A 15,291-nucleotide genomic window follows, 5' to 3' on the forward strand; every position below is an offset into this window, starting at 1 on the left:
TGGAGTTTCCAGAAAACACTTCTAAGGTATACTGCTAAGAAGTCCCATATGAAAGTTTATGACCATAGTTGTTAGTTAGGCAACAAGATGAACACCTTCACATATTTACCTATATGAGATACTTGTTGATTAGGGAAAAGAATAAGCTATGTTACCTAGTGGACACAGCTTATTGATGCCTTCCTTTCTTCTTGGTTGGTAGATTCATGACCACTGAAGTTTGTAACTATCAGATCCAAGGCTCTGGGTATCATCATTGTGGAACTGATTCCTTCTGAAACCAGGAATATTTCATCAACACCTTAGCCAACAAACTACACACTACCACACTGTACCTAGTGTTAGGGTTGCAAGAATGCAATTTCTCACTTCGTCATATAGCTGGGTAACTTTCCAACCCAGCTTTTATAAATAATATAGTATATTACCCAACATAGTGACTTTCAGTCTAGAGAACTGATTTGATTTGAATTTCCCTGGTTAATAGTAAATTTGAGCATTATTCATTCTGACTGCCTCTGTAATCTTTCTTAAATGTCTTAAAATATATGTTGTTTCTAGATCATGTATAAAATACTGTCCTTACATCAACTAGGATCCCACCAAGGGAAAAGAACTGCATATGAAAATGAAATGTGAGGAAATATAATTTTAAGGATATAAAATATTTTTCTAAATAAGAGGTATCTCTGACTAGTTTTTTTGGTTTTTGTTTGTTTGTTTGTTTGTTTGTTTGTTTCTTCTTTGGGTTTGTCTCTTAAAAGCTCTGAAGTCGTCACAGTTCATTAGCCCATTTATAAAACATTGCCACTGTCAGAATCAAGAATTTGGTGAAATCAAGAGCCCTTAAATTGCACTTTCAGGGGGATTCATTCAAACTTAAAAACAGATTCCATTACAATGGAAGTGTTTAAAACTGATTTACAATCTTGCTCTTCCCTCACCAGTGAGACGAATAAATGACACATGACCACTTTATATAAACGTGTCTTTAATTCTTTAAAAAGTATCCTCTGACCCCTTTGAAACTTCCGTTGCAATATCCAAGTGAGCACACATTCTGGAACCAGTTAATCTACTTCCCAAATAATGAATCTCTTGGGTAAGCCCAGTCATGTCTCCTCCAGATTCCTATAGATATTATCAAGCAGCAATCTGACAACATCTGCTTTGTTTTCTGATGTGGTGATTTTTATTTATTTTTCTGGATTTGGGGCGAATTTGGTTCTGGTTCTGATTCAACATGTCTCATAAGTAATGAATTCCTCACTGGTGATACTAAGAATTACAAATTTTATTTCAAGATCTGATCATTTGATAATCTCTATTGGGATAGGGGGGACGTAGTGTGCATCAGACGAAAGATAATGGACAATTTGTTTAGTTTGCTTTTTTTATCTATTAGTCTGTTTGTGCAAAAATTTTTCTTCATTCCATGGGAAATAGAACACATCTTACAGATCTGGTATGAGATTGCATATGAAAATATTACACACTTTTATATGAGAGAGAGAGAGAGATTTTACCTATACTTGTATAGAGTCTCTGTATCTTCAGATCATATTAGTAAAATATATTCATTTTTTCTGCTTTTAACCATTATGTCCATCATCCTATGTAGGGCATGATGTAACATGTGGGGCATGTTGCATCAGAAAGGAGGAAACCTAACTTGCTACCCGCTTCCGGGTCCTGGGGCCACATGTGGCTAAGATAGCGCCTGGCAACCAGCCAGGAGGCGGTGCTGTGGGTTGTGACAAAAAATCAGACCACCTTTAGGATAGGTTCAGGGCTCTTCTGCCCTCATGGACAGCTCGTGTGTCCTATTACTGCCTGTAGGATGGGTGTACACGTGAACTCTCCCCACCCTGCTGACCTTTATCCTGATTGGCTCCTCTACATTTTATTAGCTGTGTGTGTTTTCTCAATAAACTGAGATCCTGCTTTGATTGGTCTCCCTGACACGTGTAATTGTCCTCCAGTGAGGGAGGGCTGGTTGCGGGCAGTCAGTCAACCCTTTCCTTTCTTGGTTCATCCTGGTTGGGGCGTGCTCTCCCTATCTCTCCCACAGGCCAGGAGGGAATGGGGGTTGGGGGGTGCTAAAAACCCCGACAATCCTACATATAGGACACCTATAAAAACTTAAATTTTTATGACACCTTTAAAAATACTTAAGTTTTTATAGGTATTCTATATGAGGGATGATGGGACATAATAGATTAAAAATAGCACTTACTACCTTTAACATTGGGTAGGATATTTGCAGAAATAGGGGGTTATATTTTGAGTGTACATGAGCTTTGCTGGCCCACTAAAATAATTGTATGTCAATGATTCTTAATTTTCCTCCTTTGAGGGACAAAAGACTTTTTCCCTGACCAGAATTAGTCAGACTCTCCTGAGCTCTCTTCTCAATTAGGCCTCTACCTTGGCCCCTTTCCTGACGCATATGTATACCCAGTTTTAGCAAAAATCATGCTAAGTAGAAATACAGAGAATACCACACCCTTGATATCTTCTCTTAATAATATCCACTGACCCATAATCTGCTTCTTAGCTATAAAATTCTCCACTTATTCTTACTGTATGGAGAATTCAACACAGTGCAATGCTGAGAGGTCTCTATTCTCCTATTGCAATAGTTCCTGAAAAAATATATTTTTACCATATTAACTGCGGTCAAGCTGCAGGGCATTTGTTGTTGTTGTTGTAGTTGTTGCTTTGATTTGTTTTGTTACTGGGGATGGAACCCAGGGATGCTCTGCCACTAAACCATATCCCTAGCCTTTTTTAGATACTTTATTTAGAGTCAGTGTCTCACTAAATTGCTTAGGGACTCACTATGTTGCCAAGGATGACTTTGAACTCACGGACCTCCTGCCTCAGCCTCCCAAGCTGCTGGGATTACAGGTCTGCACCATCGTGCCTAGCAGACTGTAGGATATTTTTTTTTAAGTATTCTCTATGAAAGAGTAAGTCACTTCAGTTAAAGTCATTAAAAGGGGTAAGGTAACTGAGATGAGAAGAAATAGTGGACAACATACAAATGGCTATGAAAGGTAAAAGAATATGGCTTTGTTGTTCAACAGGAAAAAAAAAAAGTTAGACTCTAAGATAAAATGACTGTTTATTTTTCCAAATACAGGCCTCAAACCTGGCCCACTTCACTGACGGATATGCATAGCCCAGTTTTAGTGAAACACAAAACCTAATGGATATAGACAGTAGGAAGTAAATTCTATTATCCTTTGTTGTATAGGTATAACTTCAAATAATGAAACTAAAGAGAGGCAGTGATAAATGTTAAATTTTGGGCAAAGTTTGCAGAGTGTCATTTTGTGAATTTACTAAAATACAAAGCAAAAAAACACTTAGAAATGCTGAATCACCAACTGATATATCAAAGCAAGATTAGAGTTCAGTTTTCTCTAAGTTACTTTTACTGTATTAATTAAATACATTTTCACTCTGTAGTTATACTACAACCATTTTAGTTCCCTGATAGCTTCACTACTTATACTACTACTTTGGGTTGACTGTGTCCACTAAATAGATACTTCACAGTTTTATTAAAGTGAGATTTTTTTGTGTGTGTGAAAAGTTAGATTATTTGCAAATGTGATCTTTGCAAATGTAATCAACTTAAGATGAGGCTGTATTGGATTATAAAGGAATAAGAAGAAATTTCTCCCTCATCTGAAGGCCTTGAAGCAGAGTGGCCTGTTTATAATATTTTTTTCATATAATACCATCCCTTTGGAATTGAAATTCAAAATCATTATAATCTTTGGTTTCTACATACTTTAATTCCTTCTCTTCTTTCAGAAGTGAATGATCCACCTTCTTTAGTGAAAGAAAAAATGGACCTAATGCAATATGGATTATCAAATCATGGTAGGACAAAGAGAAGTGTTCATCTGAGTTTCATCATCACAGTGAACTTCAATAGTCTATGAGTACTTTTACACCACCAATCACTTAAGAAATCTTCCTGTAACTCACTAGCTGTCTGCATACTTTCCTCATTGCCACCTTCATTTCTTGATTCCTTAGTGTGTAGATGACAGGATTCAGAAAAGGAGTCAGAACTGAATCAAAGAAGGCCAGGAACTTATCCAGGTGTGTGGAGGGAGATGGCCATGTGTAGAAGAATATCAAAGGACCAAAGAACAAGACCACCACAGTGATGTGAGCTGACAGTGTGGACAGAGCCTTGGAGGAGCCAGCAGAAGAGTGCTTCTGAACAGTGAGAATGATTACAACATAGGAAATGATCAGTATGAAGAAGGAGCCCACAGAGAAGAAACCACTGTTGGCTGTGACCATGAGTTCCAGTCGATAGGTGTCTGCACAGGCAAGTCTGATGAACCAAGGTAGGTCACAGTAAAAGCTGTTCAACATGTTAGGGCCACAGAAGGGCAAATTTACTACAAAAGCCAATTGAACTACTGAATGAATAAGGCCAACCACCCAGGCAGCCACTAAAAAGAAGATGCACATCTGTGGGCTCATAATGGTCAGGTAGTGCAGAGGCTTACATATGGCCACATATCTGTCAAAGGCCATGGCTATGAGGAGCACCATCTCCACACCACCAATGAGATGGATAAAGAAGATCTGGGTGATGCAGCCTCTAAAGGAGATGGCTTTGTGCTTCCTGAAAAGGTCATAAATCATCTTGGGGGAAATGACAGAAGACAGACCTAGGTCAATGAAGGACAGGTTAGCCAACAGAAAGTACATGGGAGAGTGTAAATGTGGCTCAGAAGCCACTGTGAACACAATGAGGGAGTTTCCCATCATGCTTGCTGCATAAAGCATGGAAGAGAACACAAAGAGGAGTAATTGGATACCCCAGGAGTTGGTGAGTCCCAGGAACACAAACTCCAACACCACAGAATGATTTGCTCCATCCATTGGCTTTGTTGGAAATGATACCTGAAGGAGGATAGTATGAGAAAATGTAAACTATGTTAGTTATATTTAATAGTATAGAAGGGGATAAGTTAAATTTATGAAAGTTTACTTACACGTTAGCATTCAAACTGACTTCACATTCAAATTTGGTCACTGTTATATGAATCTCCTCTCTACCACTTACGTTCTGTCTGTATGTAATATAACTCTCTACTTCCTCCCATCTAGATGATGTGATAGTCCTCATGAGATACAAGATGATCAACATAAATAACAGAACTCAAACCAAAACCCTTCTGATTTGGGTTGAAAACTAATATGAGAAGCTTCAGTCACATGAAACTAGTTGATCCCCTTTTAAAACCAATAAAGCTTCACTTGGAAAATGCTGCGCCCCTCCCCTGACTCAGGCAATGGCAAGGCCCTACTTAGGTGGATGGCGCAAGACGTCCATCCTCTGGAGGAGCGCAGTATGTTTCTGGGAATGGGCTGATTTGTTTTTGTATTCCTTTAATAAGTATAGTTGCGATTTCTCATATGACCATTAAGTATGAAGGAAAAAACATGACTTTCCCAATTAATGCAACTACTTCTAAAAAATAGATCTGTTTGCTCTAAATGCAATGATTCAGCTGTGGAGTATAAATTGTTAATGTCTAATGAAAAACTCCCTGTATTCCTGTCAAGAAAGTTTTTGAGAAATTAAAATCTAGAGAAGAAAAATTAATGTTAAGAAGACAGATTAGTGCTTAGTACTGGGCAACTTGTTCTTGTTCCTGTGCACAATGGTTTGTGTTCTTACTCTTGTTTGATTAAAATTAATAACAAAACAACCACTTGCCATAACCATGGCACCGGTTCCAGTCAGTAAGTCAAGAAAGAATAGTCAAGGTATAGGTCAATAGTTTGGGACATTTGTAACTATTATTAAAAGTTAACTAAGCAGAAACAGCTCAAAGCAAAACTCGAACTGAAAGTACAAATGTTTGCTTATGCATAAGCCAAGATACATTCTTCTATTCTGATTGTAGCTAGGTAATATTTTGTTTCTTTGAATAATGATTCCTGTTTTGTAACCACAAAGTACTGTGAGCCTGCCAAAATGAAAAGTATATATGATCAACTTCACAAGTAAAGATTGGGATCAACACCTGCACTTTGGTGTCTGTGTTGTTTCTCCACCCCTCTTTCGCCGACTCCTCACCATCCGTTCATCTCCTGAGACCCCCTGTTGGAGCTGGTCTCCGACAGGAAAACATATTTTTTTATTTCATCCTTCCCACTCCTTACCTATGGGAGTTTTACCTATGTTAATCTTCAATGTTAATTTAAGTTTACCCTATCTGTGGAATCTTGATTTATTATTACTAGCTATAGTTTACTCTCCCTCATATTATAGTGAACGGGTTACAAATCTAACTGAAGGCAGGCATTATGACTTATTCATATTTGGACTCTCCAAATCAATAAAAAAGTGGTCCAATGAAATGTACAGATCTATGAACTGTTGCCATTTTGCACCATGTTAGGTACAAAAATTGAGAATATGTGTATACACTTTTCTAGAAACTAGCATTATAGTAATACCCTGTTTCTGATTTTGTGTTCCAAAAAGAATCCATCCATAAAGGACTAGAATTAAAAGTGAAAAACAACTGGCCCCTCAATATAGGTAATTTGATAAATGCTGCCTGAGAGTACTTAATTCATATTCTAAAGACTTTTAAGCTATGAAAAATCATCATAATGTAATAAAAAAACATTCCTGCAAACTTCTATCTAATGATTTGTCACATTATCTTGGAATTATTTAATTTCACTTAGAGAAGCAGCATAATATGGGTTTTAGATACACAAAAACAAGATTTACTCCATTATTTCATCCACTGACATGTTGATCTTGGGCAAGTTACATAAATTCTTTAAACTTAAGCTTATTTGTGAAACTGTAATTGTAATTAGAATATCTTAATCATATGACTAGAGTAAACATTTAGTAAATATTTATTTCTCTTTATTTTACTTGTCCAAAACAGCATGTAGTTTAAGAGAAAATGAATGAATATGAAAATAATGTGCTGTTGGCTAGCAGGAAACATCAAAATTCCATATCATAAAAGATATTTCAAAAAAGAACTGTGGTTCATATAAAATTCACCTTGTTTTGTTGAAAAATTATTATATAAATTAAATTTGCTTTCAAAATACACTGTAATTCTTAGTAATGCATTGCATAAATGTAATTCATTATTTGTATAATTCCTCATCCCCAACTAGATTACAGACATGACATTAGAGATCACATCTATATTATTCAATCCAATGTATCAAAAATTTAGAATCATTCCAGATATATAATAGGGATAAATGAATATATGCTGAATAAAATCTACTTGTTTGGGATTATAGATGGATCAGATGAGGAAAGAAGGAAAGGTGGAATTAAAAATTTTAAAACTGTCCTATCAAAAGATAGAATAGAACTAAAAAGAAATCTTCAACCTAGACTTGAGGAGACTTGAATAATAAGGTCAGCTTCAGGATATACTGATAAATTGAAGATAAATAATTTAGGAAATTTTCTAATCATCACAGATCAGGAAATTCATTCCCAAATGTGTTAAATAACTTGACCAAAATCAGAACTTTACTTAGTGACAGAGCTTAGACTACAACCAAAGTCTATTGACTTCAAGACCAGTGCTCTCTCTAATTCCCTGCCCTCTTATTTATCTGTGACTTCATGTAGAGATAACCTGAACAAAAGCATGTGGCAAGGTGATGACAGAAACTGTTGGGGAAGGCTTTTTTAAAAATAAGTCAATAAATAGCTCTAAAAAAAGCTCCTCATTGCTACTTATTGACTTATGAGTACTCCCTTAGCCACCACAATTGACCATCCCACCCAACTATCAGCTTTTTAATGTACCACAGTGTCTTCAGAAAATTGACAGTTCACCAAAGCAATTATTATTATTCTAATAATTAGCAATTATTATTATTATAATTATTCATGCAAATACTGTTATTTGAAATAGATAGGTTTCTGGATGGACTCATAACAAAAAATTGTGGTTTAATACTCAACCTTCTACTGATCCCATGAAAAAGTTTCAGCATGCTGTAGAAGCCTCCATAATGTTGACTGCGTTCAAATTCATCCTTCTTCAAGTAATCATTCTTGGCTACTTCAACCTGAGTTTGAGGTTTTCTGTGTCTAAAGTTTCATCTTAACTCCACAAGTGAATTACAGGACTATTCCATCAAATAAATGTCTTTCTTTCTGATCTCCACTGTGCTTAGAAAAGTACTAGACAGTGTACAACCAGAGAGGTGAAAACTTGTGCTCTATATGTGTAATATGAATTGTAATGTATTCTGCTGTCATATGTAAGAAATTAAAATTTTTAAAGAGTACTAGACATATGAAGTTTCCTAGTAAACAGCTTAAGTGCCCTGAGTCAAAGTATATTAAGATTGATCATCAATCTCAATGTGGGTACAAACAGTCTAGATTCCTTCTCAGTTTTCATGTTAAAGATGGACTCTGTGTGATTGTATCTTCCTTTGAATTAATCTCTATTTTAGCTCTTAAAATAAATAGCATTTTTTTTTTTTGGTTCTAGGGATTGAACCCAGAACCACTTAGCCATTGACCCACATCCCCAGCCCTTTTTTAACTTCAGACAGGGAATTGCTGGTTACTTAGGGCCTCATTAAGTTGCTGAGGCTGGCTTTGAACTCATGATCCTTCTGCCTCAGTCTCCCAAGCCACCAGGACTACAGGTGTACACCACCACACCTGACTTTATTTTTCTAAAGAAGCTGTACATGATAATTAATTATAGGTTTCATTATCTGAAAAATAATGTTTCACAATCTGCCACTCAATATATGACCATGAATAACACATTTTATGAGCCCTTTTCCCACGTGTAAATAAAGTTATATATGACCCTACATATAGTCATTTCTTCCTCTGAAAAATGTCTACTATTAAAAATAATATATATGTCCACAGGAAAATAATATATAAATAAATGTTTTCGTATTAATGCAGTGGAATGAATTATTTGGAAAGTAATCTGAATGGGCCAGATTTATAATAGTTACCATGGGGAAAACTTGAAAAGTTTGTGTTATTGTGAGTATATGTTAAGTATAATGTATAAATACACAGTAAAAATACAAAAGTTTGAACAAAAGAATATCCAACAACGTTGAAAAAATGACTTGCTCTGGGAAGGTAGAAAGAGGAAACTTACAGCACAAGTGAATTCAGCTGTGTTTGTAATGATTTACTACCAAAAAATAGATATGATGAAAAATAGCAAATATTCATGTGACAAATCTGGAAGCTAAACACGCAGTATCCATGATACAGTGAAGAGCACTTTTTGAAAGGTTAGTGTATCATATTTCCTTTTTAAATTTCATATATCAACCATATATCTGTTCCTTTCTCTTCTCCCCTGTTCTCATCAGGTCTCATCAAGGTCACCACAAAGCCTCCACAGCATCCTGCTGCTTCTACAAGCCTCTATCCACACTCAAAGCAGATGCTGACCATCCCATTAGTGGCTTAGAGCATCCTGTCTGCCTCCAGGTGAACTGCAGCCTCTCCAAGCATTCAACCCCTTTACAGCTACTACCTTCTAAATTCATTTTCAACCTCATTTTTCTGACTTTTTTTCCAACTTATGATCTAGCACTATCAATACTTTGTCTGGCAATACCACAAATTACACATTCTTTCATGCCTTTAAATATACAAGTCCTTCATCCCAAAACCCTTCCATCATCTCCAACCATTGCTCTCCTCTATCTGGGAAAAAAATACTATCCATACTGGGACAGCTAAACAAATGCTTTAGTAGACTCCCATTCCAAATAAAATCTCTCTCTCTCTCTCTCTCTCTCTCTCTCTCTCTCTCTCTCTCTCTCTCTCCCCCAGAGGGAAACAAGGGGATTAAACCCAGGGGTCTTAACCACCACTGAGCTGCCTCCACAGTCCTTTTGATTATGCTCTAAAACCACTTTTTAGAGACTGGTTGTTCTCAAGAAAGGTTTTGAAGAGTTTTCCTTGAATACATTATTTATGCTTTTTAGCTATTATATGTACATGTAAAAAGGCCTAGTACTTTTATCATTTTTATTGTGATTAATCCAAATACTTCATCTACATAGAATTGACCAATTCTCCAGAGTTCCCAAATATTTCCCCCTGTATAGGTAGAGGACTTAGTGGTAACTAGGGTGCCAAATAAAAGAATCACTTATTCAATGAGACAGACTTACAAACAACTCTTAACTTTGGAAATCTAAACCATTGTTCATTGATCCCAGTGACCAGGAAGGCTGAGGCAGGAGGATCACAAGTTTGAGGCCAGCCTCAGCAATTTAATAAGACCCAAACCAACTTAGTGAAAACCTGACCCAAAACAAAACAAAAAAATGGCTGGGGATGTAGCTCAGTGGGAAACTACCCTCTGAGTTCAAGCCTCAGTGTACACACACACACACACACACACACACAAATAAAAAAATCAAATTGTCACAAACTCCTTCTTTGTACCCATGTAAAGGCCTGTTTTCCCTAATTTAAGACTATTTCTGCTTTTATGTTTTATAACTATGTGCAATATAAATATTTTTCAGTGTTTCTCTCAAATTACCATTTATGCACATAGACTCCACAAAAATCAACCTCCTACATTCTGGTTCCAAGACTCCAAAACTCAATTTCTTTTATATTTCATCAAGATCTCTTTCTAACCCACATCTCCTTTCCACTTCCCCTCCACCCCAGAACTTTTCAACATTCTCCAAAGGCTTCTTCTTTAAATATACAAGTCCTTCATTTTACTTACTGTTTAGAAACAAAATTAATACAAAACACTGAGAGGCATAAGCACATAACAGAAAAACTAATTTAATCTCCTATACTTCTTGTTTTGTAATATTTTAAATTATCCACATCATAACTTAAAACAGAATTGATACTGCAAGCAGCATATTCACCTTTAGGTCTTTTGCAGGCTCTTCTGTTCTTCGGATATTTCTTCCATCCTGAAAACTTAACAAGTTCCTAAAAAGTTTACTTCTTTCACAGAAGGAAATCAGTTTATATCCCATCTCTTTTTTTAAGTATTAGTTTACAACTACAAGTTTTATATACTTACAATGTACAAAACAATGTTTTGACCCATATAAATACTATGAAATAGCTAACTCAAAATATTTAAAATATGCATATGTTATAACTGTTTTAAAATCTATTCTCATAGCAATTTTCATTTTGTATTGTTTGTTTTGTTACTGGGGACTGAACCCAGGGATATTACACAAGCAATTACAACAGTCCTTTTTACTTTTATTACTAGCCAGAAACTTGCTAAGTTGACCAGACTGGCCTTGAACGTGTGATCCTCCTACCTCAGCCTCTGGAGTTGATAGGATGGCAGGCATGCACCATAGTGCCCAGCTCTCATGACAGTTTTCCAACATACAACATATCATTGTTAACTACAGTCATCCTGATGTGCAATACATCTCTTAAACTTATTTCTTTGGTCAAATTTTATGTTCTTTGACCAATATTTCACCAACCCTTCAACTTCCAGAACCACCATTTTACTTTCTGTGCCTGTCAGTTCAACTTTTCTATATTCCACATGCAAGTTGCATGATACACATCTCATCTATAAAGCTGCAATAAAGACAAAGTTATAGCAACCCTTGTTCTTAGTTTCATAAGCCACAAATTTTTCTTACCTAATCATAAAATTATAGAGGATAAGTACTGTTAATATAGTTATCACTAGAAGAAGTGATTAACAGCAAGATGAATCCAAAGCATCATAAAAATTCTTGAGTTTTTAACATTGTTTACATTACCCAAACACATTATAATACTGAACTTAGTTGTAAGTTCAACTCAGTTAATCATTTCTATTTTCACAATTAATTCATTTTTTCACAATGATTCTCCAGTAGTTCAATATGTCATGCTAGACATGATCTCTCTGCTTTAAGATGACAGTTGTGCACTGTAGGAGATGATGCATGTTCATAGGAATCCTAGTAATAGAATCATATCTGATCAAAAAGCTAAGCTGTACTCCCTATTATTAAATTGATTTTCAATCTTCCAGTTAACCTACAGAAAGAAATATTCATGGGTGTCTTCCTGGAATCTGAGATTTTCCTGTGTTCTCTAACACTAAGGACTATAACATTCTGCCATAGGTAGAAATGAAGGTCGAGGACAATGGCTACATAGACATGAGTTTAGAACATCCTCACGAGTCAAAGGACTTTGTCCCCAGAGACCTATTTGGTTCTACCAGGAAAAAAAAACAAAGGTCCTAACAATTCATAATGAGACACTAGAGAAGAGGAAATGAGAGTAGAATATTGCCTTCTAAATATACCTGTACTATTTTGTTGAATATTTTACAAATATAGATAATGGCTTATTAGAAGTAATTCCTAAAATAGCTATTGAAAACAAAGTTCAGACTCAATAAAACTCAACCACACACTATTGAGTAGAACAGTGGAGAGCAACCAGCATGGATACTAAGTTGCTATGCATATAAATATTTACTCCTCTGAGTCAGGCACTGTGGTGCATGCCTACAATTCCAGCTACTTACAATCCCAGTTACTCGGGAAGCTAAGGAAAGAGAATCACTTGTTCAAGGCTAGTTTGGGCAACTTAACAAGACTCTGACTCAATTTAGATATTAAAAAAAATTAAAACACTGGGGTGTGGCTCAGTGGTAGAGTTTTCTGTAGCATGAATGAAGCCCTGGGCTCAATCCCAAGTACTGCTAAATAATAAATATTTAGTTATTCATTTTATAGACAAATAGTTTATAGACAAATAGAGATTTTAATTTTTTCATAAATAATTCAAGAAAGTAGGATTATTAGAGGAAAACAAACAAGGATTTTGACTTTTAATTTTGTACACTCAGATGAGTCAGGATCCCACCAAGACAAGAGATGGCACAAATTAAATAACTTGAGAGAGCTTAATAAAGAGAATATCCACAAAGCTGTGAACTGTGTAAGGAAAAACAAGCGTCCTAGGCTAAAGACAGCAGGGGAAGCATTACCTCTCCTGTGCCTCAAGGGACAAAGGCAAAAAGAGTAGTTGTAAAAATCTAGAAATAAAGCATTTTTGGATGGAGAGGGCCATTGAAGAGTAACACAGCCAGCCCACTGTGTCTCTGAAGAGAAGAAATGAATAAAATGATCTGATATAGGATCTCAAATCTCATCTGTTGGCCAAACCCAACAGACAATATAGGACAATGCAACCTGTTTATGAAGCCCAGTGAGGTCAGATTCCCACAACACATAACACAGAAGGACTGAGGAACAAGGGAGGCTATCTGTAATATTTGCACCCTTTCTTCTTCTATGAAGGAAACAAACAGTGTTAGAGTCTGTAAACAAGTCAGGATGGTGCCTGGCAAATGTTGGAGTCTGTAAACAAGTCTGGATGGCGCCTGGCATTTAGCCAGAGGGAGTGGTTTGTGAAGTAACTCCAGCCAGCCAGTAAGTGTGGAGATTCCTTATTGGTTGACTGCTGTATCTAGTTTATGTTAATTAAGATAAGCTGTGTGGAATGTATAAATACCCCTCCTGTCCTACAATAAAGGGCTTCCACTCCTGCTGTATCAATCTACACAAGTTGTTCGTCACCCCCCCGGTTATTTTGCCCAGCCAGCCGGGCTGCGGCAAAACAGGAAGGAAAAAGAGGAAAGTAAGCAGCATAAAGAATTATTAGCTGGATGTGGTAGAACATACCTATTATCCCATTAACTCAGGAGAATGAGGCAGGAAGATCAAAGTTCAAGATCAGCCTGGGCAATTTAATATGATCCTGTCTCAAAATAAAATTTTAAAAAGGGCTAAGGGTATATCTCAGTGGTAGAGCACTCTTGGTTAAGCCCCAGTACCACAAGAAAAAAGAATTATTATTTATTAGTTATTGTGTCATTGCAAAGTGATCAAATTTCAAAAAGTAAACCACCATAAGTATATTTCTTATGAATTACCTAGAAGAAAAATATAATTAAAATTACACATAACTGTCATAAACCCCATTTTGTGTATCTGCTTATAAGGCCTATTTTGACAATTCACTTTGTCTTCTATTAGTCTTTATATCTTCTTCAATTCTGAAGGATAACCTTGCTGGAATATAATAATCTTGGTTGATAGTTACTTTCACTCAAAACTTGAAATACCTCATGCCATGCCCTACTGGCCAATAGTTTCTACTGACAAATCTCTCAGTCAGATGGAATTGCCCTTAAATGTGACTTGACACTTTTTTCTTTCACATTTAAAACTCTTTCTTTTTACTATACTTTTAAAGGTTTCATTACAATATTTTATGGTGAGGATCTTTTCTGGTCATGTCTATTTAGAGTTCTGGTAAATGTCCTGTATCTGGATGTCCATATCTTTCCCAAAATCAGGGAAGTTTTCTACAAGTATTTCATTGAATGGGTTTTCTATATCTTTAACCATTATTTCTTCCCCTTTGGATATAATGATGAGCATTGGATCTCTTAATGGTGTCTCAAAGATCATGAATGCTCTCTTCATTCTTTCTTAATTTTTCTTCATTTCTGTCTGAATCTTACAATTCAAGGGACCTGTCTTCAAGCTCTGACCAATATTGTCATATTCTTTCCTAGTCTGTTGTTGAGGCCTACAATTGAATTTTTATCTGATATTGAGCTCCTTGTTTCTAATATCTCTTATTTGTTCTTTTTCACAATCTCTATCTCTGTTGAATTGTTCATTCATATCTAGCATTTTCTTCCTAATTGCATTTAACTATTTATAATTTCTTAGATCTCAAATGAGCTTTTTTAAAAATAATATTTTGAATTTGTTATCAGGCACTTCACCTACTTCAGTATCTTTGGAATCTGTTACTAGAGAGTTATGATCTCTAGGACATGCCACATTACCTTGTTTTTTTCTTATGTTTTAATTTGCACATCTACTAAACATCTCTACCACGTTTATGGGATAGTCTTCATATACAGCTTTCTCCTGAGAATGTGTCCTGGAGTGTCAGTTTGTCATGCCTTGTTGAGTTTATTGCCAGTTAAGCACCACAAGGTATATTCCCTGTAGCTTCCTTGGTGATCATTAATGATTTGGAACACAATGTGTATCACATTGGAGATGGAGAGGCCCACTGACTTTGTGGATTGCACAAGAGTGGGGACTCTAGCACTTTAGGTAGGTATGGTATAGGCAGAGAGTGTGCGGGGTTACTCCTACAATGGAAATGGTGGCCTCTATTCGGTGATGGAGAATTTTCTCAAGCATTGTTAATAC

At 36.0% G+C, this 15,291-nt stretch overlaps 1 protein-coding gene across 1 annotated transcript; it reads right to left on the reverse strand.

Annotated features, from left to right (window-relative positions):
• Positions 1-3,978: 3,978 nt before the first annotated feature.
• LOC143393951 (olfactory receptor 4F3/4F16/4F29-like) lies at positions 3,979-4,920 on the reverse strand. Its single transcript, XM_076848444.2, has one exon. The coding sequence runs from the start codon at positions 4,915-4,917 to the stop codon at positions 3,979-3,981; it is 939 nt and encodes a 312-aa protein (XP_076704559.2). The 5' UTR covers positions 4,918-4,920.
• Positions 4,921-15,291: the final 10,371 nt, after the last annotated feature.

Source organism: Callospermophilus lateralis, chromosome 3, assembly GCF_048772815.1.
Source record: "Callospermophilus lateralis isolate mCalLat2 chromosome 3, mCalLat2.hap1, whole genome shotgun sequence".
NCBI lineage: Eukaryota > Metazoa > Chordata > Mammalia > Rodentia > Sciuridae > Callospermophilus > Callospermophilus lateralis.